Raw genomic sequence first — 8,518 nt, 5'->3', positions numbered from 1 at the left:
CACCAGCGGGACTTGTCCTTACCATCAGCTAACAAACGCCCCTACTTTCCACAGACGCACAGCAGCTGCTGTAGCGTGCAGGAGGAAAAAGGGGAGAGGGACAGTTGAAGACAGGCAGGCTCAATCTGCTGCACCACCTCTGCTGCACCACTTCGTTTGTTACCGTGTGAAACTAACTAAACACGCAAGGCCATACAGTCTTACTCCTGTTGATCAAATGCTGTCACATGTACCTAGAACAGGCTCTGGCCTGAGATTTAAAAGCATTTACCATTACCTTAAGCAAAAAAGAGAACGGCAAGTGAAACAAGGCCGTATTTTAAAGTGCAGGTTCATGCATTGCACTGGAAAAGGTGCCGCTGAAGTGCGTATACGCACAAGAAAAAAAAGGAATCGGGCAAAAACACAATGGCATTTAACTGCTGACAGCAGAGGGAGAGGGAGACCCTTCGACGTGGCAAGATGAAAAAAAATCACACATTTTCACTACAAGTTGATTCCCGCTTCTTACTAAGTTCTCAGAAGAAAGGAAAAAGCCACGAGGTTCTAGGCTGCACAGTCAGAGGACGAGAGGGGGAACAAAAACAGACCTGAAAACACACTGAACATTTAAGGTTCCGCGCTACGCTACATCTAGAGCTCTTCTGTTAGTAAATTAAACTTCTCGGCAAGAAAATTCTCGTAACAGTGCAAAGTAAAAAACCCCAAACATGCGCACATTCTGATCACACAGCCTTAAAAGAAATACTCGACCTACAAATTTGGAGCTTCAAGTAGACAAATGGCAAGACTACTGTTCCCGAGTCAGGTTTTTGCCATTAGCGGCTGCTTTTTTTCCCCTCTTACCGGGGAGGGCTCGCTGGCATGACTGGTCCTTCCCAGGTCTTCCTGCTTAGCAGCAATGAACCTACAAACCACTGCTGCTCCGCGAGGAAGAGTCTGCCTGTAAGTCAGCACCCAAAAGAAACAAAACCCAAATGGCACCGATCCAACTGGCCAGGGGCAAGTGATCGTACAGTACAACCTGAAAGGATTGTCTCATCAGTAATTCCCTCTCATTCTCAGATTTTCATTGTAACGCATCACGATGCTGAAGTCTCGGCACAGGAAGCCAGAAAAGTTGTTACAACCTTAATTTAAACAACTGCCTTAAAAATATCACAGCCCTACGTCAATACCATATATTAAGTAAGTAACCTGTTTATATATAATTTTATCACCTTCTTCATACATTTCTTGATTTCAGTGGTAGCGCAGTAATTAAAATCACAAGTACTTTAGACTACTTAGATTTGTCACCACTGTTCAACGAGGAAATCGGAGTTAAGCATTATAGCAGATTAATACGACCCGTTTGGTCCCCCTTCCCATACACCGCTTTTAAGTGACCCAAAGGCATGGTTCCACTCCTGGAAATTAATTTTTAAATTTTTTTCTCATCTTAGTGACAGAAGCAGAAAATTATATCCCTTGCCAACAGGCTATCCGATTTACAGCCGCTGGGTGTCACCTGAAATTTGACTTGATTTCCTGGTTTACGTCACACAACCTTTCAATGGGGTAGAAACGTTCTTCCTTTCACGAGATAAAGAAAGCTCGGCCTCACAGATAACAGATTTCTCTCCTCTCTCATGAAAACATCTTGTGACCGAGCAGCTCGGAACTGCACCCTCTACCCACCCCCAAAAAACTGAGTGGTCTGAGCGGTTCCCTTCTTTCCCCGATAGTTCTTATTACAGCACACATTACTTAAAGGCACACCTCACATTTAGAAAACGCCTCTTGTGTTTTAAGATTTTCAGTATAGTCTGTACGTTTTATCACGTTACCCCAGCCACATGGCAGTGGACTTCCCCACTCCGAGACACATCGCTGCAGACTGAAGATGAAAGAGGAGAAAGAGCCGGACAAACACAGAAATGAACACGCTGAGCTCTGCGCCACTATAAAAGGCTTCTCGAACCACTTTACAAGAACAGCTACAATTCGATTGCATTTCCCTTTAAAAAAAAGAGTCAGCTTTTACTTCAATCATTCTTCTCCCGGTCAACATTCACATTTTTTCTCCCAGGGGAGCCACCAGCGACCACTGGAGAATCGCGCAACACCTCGTCCAGATGGGGCTGGAGAGAGACTTTGGCTGGAGAGTCCCCGGGTATCTTACGGGAGGTCTCTATCACAGAGTTTCTCAGCGTGTCGTTCATCTCTATTACCTCAAAGTCTGCTTCGTTCCACTCTCCCGCATCCTCCTCCTCCTCCTCCTCCTCTTCATCCTCATTAAGCCCCGAGTTTGACAACAAAGCTTTCCGGTCCTCGCTCTCGCTCATTTCTTTCAAGTGGCTCTCACCGGGAGAGTTGGCCAATTTGTACATCAGAGGGAAGAAAAGAACTGTCATTGCCGAAGTCACCAGGGCAGTGTACATAACCACAGGAACGTGGCACGCCGGGAATGCCCCTCTCCCCCCGCGCGGAGCCGATCACGAACAGACAAGCCGATTTTCCTTGCACGACCGTGTACTGTTCTATCCAGGAAATGCCGCTGGGAAAGATGGTGGCCATTGACGCTCCATACACAGCGGTTCCAACCCACAGCGAGGCTGGGTACCTCGCAAAGAAGGCCAAGCACGACGAGGAGACAGCAGAGCCTACGATACTCAGCAGGATCATGGTGCCAGGGTACAAGCAAGCAGCACAGAATATTGCCACGCCTCTGCAAGCGGCAAACGCACCCCAGAAGACGGAATTCAAAGCGGCTGCTTCGTTTTCTTTCATCTCGGCAAAGACCTTTGCGTAAGTAAATATGTAAGAGCCGTAAGTGACCTCCGCCCCCACGTAGCAGAAGAAGAATATGAACAGGAGAATAATAAGGGCATAGTGGTATTTGGCAAACATGCGTTTCTGCAAAGAAGCCTTTGATTTGTCTCGAGCCGAGCTGCCCTTTGAATACAAAATAAAAAAGAAGAGAGAAACAAGCAGAAGATAGGTCCCTATGACAACATAGGACCACAGAAAATCCGCACCAAGATGGTGTTTCAGTGCTGACGCAGCTGATGCAGCCGGTGCTGTCGGCACAGACCGCGGGACAGACTGGTTTGTCTTTTCAGCTACTGGAAGGTCTTTAGATTCGGAGCCTCCCAGGGCCATTTTAGCCAGGATTGGAGCTACAAACGCACCGACAGCAAAACTGAAGTGTAAGGCCTGCATATGTGGCCCAGCCTCTGCCCCCCAGGTATTCAGTGCCAGTACGTTGCCACCTGCAGATCGGAGAGAGGAGGATTCGGTCATTTTAGTCTGAAACCAGGTACTGGGTAAAAAAACCAAAACAAACAAAAAAAAGACACACCAAACTGTAACCTAATTAATTCAATTTGCAATAATACCAGGTTTAGCAAATAAAACGTGCAAAATGGAAGTTAACTGAAATTCTGCCTGTAAGCACCTTAAGCCCACGTGATTACTCGAGCTTCAGGAAGGCATTCACAGCAGTCCAAATGAAGGGCCACACGCTGGCTTAATCCAGCAACCATGGCTGTACTTAATTGCCTTACTTGACAATTTGCAGCATTTTTCAGCCTTTTTGCAAAAGAGCAAATTTAACTGCTTCTCATTTCTCTAAGTTGTAAAAGCAACAACGCACAACGCTAAGAATCAGAGGCCCCGTTGAACAACATCCCAGCACAAGAATCGCTTACTGCTGATGGGCTGGGACTACCCCAACTGCGTTCAAATGACTTTCCAGAAGCAGAAAGGTTTACAATAATACCGCTGCAGAGACCAAACTACGACGCCCTCAGACCAACAATAATACTAGAAAACAAGACCTCAGAGAGCCATTTTTAGGTAGTCCCCGAGAAGAACGCAGGAAAATAAGAACAGTAACTAAATTCCTGTGCTACAGTACAGCAACCCTTGTCATGCAGCACTAACACTCTTCCAAATTAATTCAGTTACACGCTGCTGCCTTGCTCTTAGTTTCTCCTGTTGGGAAGCCTCCCTGCCTCAAAGGTCTGACTTCCAAGCAGCACACCCACCCACTGGAGGCATTTTTACAGTAAGCTGACAGGATTTTCCCATACAAAGAATTTTTAAACCAAGTGCCGTGTATAACGATCCTGCCAGAGGCAACAAATACGCTTCTGCACTCAGGTTATTTAGCATAACCTGTGTCATGCAAAACCATCTTTTTCGCTACTGGATCCTGTATCTCGCCCTCTTCAGTGTTAACAGAGCTCCCTCACGCTCCGCAGAATTAGGGCAGATGGTTCACGTGTGCAGCCATCATCACTCCTCTGTGTCGCCTACCAGCCAAGCCACCGAAACCAGGCCCCGGCTGGGATGCTTCCAGAGCTGTCTGGATAGCTAGGCTAATCCGTTAGCCAGCTCTTACTCAGAAATAAGCCTGCCCCAAAGCTGGTCGACCGGATCCAGTCGTACCTTGCTGGCTAGTAAGTAACCGCAGGCTCCCTCAGTAAGCCAGGGAAGTCAGCACACTGCTGGCACATCACTGGAGAGGTGCCAGGTGAGCGGCCGCCTGCTGCAGCTTCACCACCACCTTCTACAGCAACGCCAGAACACTCCACCGCTGACGTACTTTTGGTTGTTTCCTGGTCCCCATCTGCAAGTACGCCAGCGTTACCCACTCATCTCTAAGCGTGCTTAGGTCTCTTGCCGTGGCCTCGCCTCCTGATCCAAACTGCCTGCTACAGCCAGCCATCACTAACTCACCCTTTCTAAGCCATGCCCAATGAACTCATTTCTGTGGGAATTCATTTTTCATACCTCTGGTATAACCGACCTTTCCAACCGCACCTGCAGACGTTTGCTCTGCAACTTCACCGGTACATCTTCCTCCAGTAAGGAGCCTCTACTAAGAAATTGGTTTTCAACAGGTTTCCAGCAAAAGTGTTTTTTCCAGGCCGTTTGCAGTATGCACATGCCACAGACTTCCAATTTGGGGCATTCCCAAACACCTAAGCGAGGCTGGCCAAGGGCAGCAAACATTCCTTAATTCGGGGAGATGGATGACATGGTGCTGTGAGCGAGCGAGCTATGGCAGTAAACGTCTGCTGTGACTCCCCAGACGCCACCGGGCCAGGTTTAGGCGGCCAACTCTCCCACACAGCAACTGTGAGAATCTCCCTCTCAAACACCAGGGCTTGCCCAGGACTAACTTAGTTTCAGCTGGCGCTAACGAACGGTAACCCAACTAGCTTCCTGGGCAAATTCCTGAGTAATTTAAAGAAAACACTGTTTAAAGAGCATGTGACACTTTCTTTACAGCTGTAATTGCCCACTGAAATACATATTGATCTTCTCCAGGAAGCAAGGGATACCCAGCTCCCCAGGCCCCTTAAGGAAGGTCCGTTACAGAGACACAAACACTGGAAGTCTCAGGACCAGAATAATCCAAGAATCCCAGCCAGGTAAAACAGCTCCCCTCTTTTAATTCAAGACGCGTCAAATGAAATACCAGCAGCGGTTTTGGTGAGCTTGAGGTTTCCAATTAGTTCGGTGAAGGAACTATCGGACCACGTGGTCCCTTACCTGTGTCTAGAATTCCCATGGAAGCTCCAATAACTGACATCAAGACAGTTAACAGCAGGGATTTCTTACACCAGGGTATCCCATAAAGACCAACCGTTGTTCCAAACATGGATAACGCTGGAAAGGTTAAAAAACAAAACAAAAAACCCACACGCTACAGTTTCCATTTGAACTACAAAACATACAAGACCAAGAAAGACAAATACATTCGTAATTATTGAAGTTACAGACAATCCTAACAGGTGATGTAACCTCACTACCTCAATTCACGATTAGGAGAAGCAGCCAGAAAGTTCAACAGACTCATTTTTCACTTGGAAAAAAGGAATTTCATCAGAATATAAACACTACATGAAAAACCTGTTTTGCTAAAGCTTTATTTGCAAAGGGAGTAGCATCTGCTGCTAGAACACTAAGTCGTCTTCTGAAACTTTTGATTCAGAAGTGCTATTTCAGTATCTTCTGCAAACTTCTGATCTAGAAATGTTACTTTACCACAAAAGAAGTAGAACGTGGTTTTGAACAGTATTAAGTTTTTCCTCCGAGAACTACAGAGCATTAAATTTGGCTCCATTTTAAAAGAACCCAAATCACTAAACTCTTAAAATCCTATAAAGTGATTGCACCTCGGCCAACAAGCGATGTCCATATAGAACTGCTGACTTTCATTTATATTCTGTTATCACTCGAGGGCTGTATTCCAAGGCATTTCTGGAGTTTTAAGAGACGGAACGACAAAACTGCTCATCATAAATTTAGCAGCAGTTCATTAACACTATTACTTTTACTATTATTAACTGCACTTACAACATGCCATTTCAAAAAATACTTTTTAGCAGATAGAAACTATTTTTATTACAATTTGGGAGAAAGTTCAGCAGTTAAATTCTATGCTTATAATCACCTTCATAATAAAAAAATCTGCAATCAATATCTTGAATAGACAGTATTAGGTTTTGAGAAAGCTTGTACCAGTTCAGACGTCTCTCTTATTTTTCCAGTCAATGCTTGATCACAGGTGGGGCAGATGCTTGAAGATAAATGGGGACTGATGTAGTTAAGAACTTAGGTTAATTCCAAACAAAAACAAAAACAGCAATGGAAAAAATAAATATCCAGGACCCTACAGCCCTAGCGAGGTACTTGGAATACACGCCTCAAAATGTTTTTGAAGGCTGGTATGCTGAGCTGCATAGAGAAAAAGCTAAAGATGGGGTGTATTAAGTACAGCTTCTCAGATGGCAGATGCCCCACTTGGAGCTGAAAAGTAAGTTCTCAGCTGTCTACTTCAGCTCTTCACCTGAAGATCGGTACGTGAAAGCTTCCTTGACAAAGACAGATTATGTCTTCAATTTTTTCTCTGTACAGTAAGCAGAGTTTCAGCAGTTGAAAGATGGGAGCCCAAATCTCTTACAGGCAGCCCTCAGACAACAGAAATGAGAGAAGATTCAGTAGTTCAAATTGTGGTTTTGCCATAAGCGCTACCAAACTGGAAAGGATTAGGAGATGAATCATTTTCCAAGCATTGCTGACAGACTGCTATCCCGCGTGATACATCAGGAAAATAAGTAAATACTAAACCATTCCAAGTTAATACTTCCACAGGTGCATGAGTTCCATTATGGAAGGTAAGGTCTCCAATGTCAGACACAGCCAACTCTGACCTTGTCAGGTGTGCAAGGAGACTAAAGGAAACCCACTTTACAGGTGGTCTGGAGGAGAGGAATAAAGAACAGGGCGGAGACCAAATAAGGACATCTTAGAACAAGAGCAAATACGAGGAACCGGTCCAGGGAGGTGAAGACAAGAAGAGGGAAAAAAGGGGAGGAGAGACAGACAGACATATGACATGATTGCTCCCGATAACAGGAGACAGGCGTACAGGGATAAGAAGAGACTTAGTTCAAATGCTAGCAATGGAAAACGGACCTTCTCAGATTCTCGGAACCAACCCCGTGATTACAACGCAGTCTTCAGGGGAGGCACAGGAGTTCTGTTTGAACCTCCCCGAGTGCAGGTATGGGAAAGAGAAGGAAAAGAGCAAGCCCCGGCATCTGGTTTAGTCCCTAACTTACAGCACGAAGGCACACGCTGCCATTACCGCAGTTGAAAGAAGGGCTTCCGCTATTTTAGGTGTGCTCCAAGAATCTCTACCTGGACGAGAACCCTACCACGACTCTAAAAGGAGCACCGCGTTTCTGGATGCTGAGCGTGGCTCTTGGTGACCTGACGGCCGAGCAGCCCTGCTCTGCCGGGACAAAGCCAGTCCTGTGCTCCTACAGGAGAGAGTTTCCACGTGTCCAGAAAACTGTTAAGATCACGAACTGTGGTTCCTATAGAGTTTAAGCATTTTCATAGCTAGGCCCCAACTGAGCAGCAAGTTTCCACCATCACAGGTGGTATTCGATGTTTTTCCACTTTAAGTAAGTTCTAATTTGATTAAGGCCTTCCAGTCAAAATCTCAGTACTTTTGTCTGGTATGTGAAAATGAACGCTTCTGCCAAGCTTTAAGAAAGGGAAGGGTTTTACGAAGCTCTCCCCGCAGAAGCATCCCTCAGCATGACAGCAGGAGGTTTCCGCTGTGTGCAAATGAAAGCCAAAACACAGCTTCCCCTGTTTTGCTTATGCGTTTCAGAGAGTGACGTTATAGAAGCCTATATGTTCCAAGCAGTTCTATATTAAGCATATCACTTGATATGAAGGGGGGGGATCCAGTTGTACTTTTTTGGTCCACACCAAAGGCACCTTTTGGTCGATTCAAACAGGTTTTGTAAGTTCAAAACCAGTTGCTGCTGTTAATATGCCCAGCGAGCCCAACCACTTGGAAATAACGCTGTACAGCAGTAATACCCTGACACGCGCGGCGTCACAAAACGAACGTAATACCGCGACAGCCCCAAGTGCGGTGGTTTACGGGGAACAGCACCGCACGCCACAGGCCCCCCGACTTCCACGTCTCACCACCACCACGTCA

General features: G+C 46.0%; 1 protein-coding gene across 1 annotated transcript; it reads right to left on the bottom strand.

The window, feature by feature from the left end:
- Positions 1–1,922: 1,922 nt before the first annotated feature.
- Positions 1,923–6,361, bottom strand: KIAA1919 (KIAA1919 ortholog). The gene is given in 4 exon segments (XM_009326436.1): positions 1,923–2,439; positions 2,441–3,254; positions 5,545–5,661; positions 6,352–6,361. Coding segments are annotated over 4 exon segments (1,353 nt in total). The 3' UTR covers positions 1,923–2,027.
- Positions 6,362–8,518: the final 2,157 nt, after the last annotated feature.

This window comes from Pygoscelis adeliae, unplaced genomic scaffold (genome assembly GCF_000699105.1).
Source record: "Pygoscelis adeliae isolate BGI_AS28 unplaced genomic scaffold, ASM69910v1 Scaffold206, whole genome shotgun sequence".
NCBI classification, from domain to species: domain Eukaryota; kingdom Metazoa; phylum Chordata; class Aves; order Sphenisciformes; family Spheniscidae; genus Pygoscelis; species Pygoscelis adeliae.
This window is presented reverse-complemented; position numbering and strand designations above follow the sequence as displayed.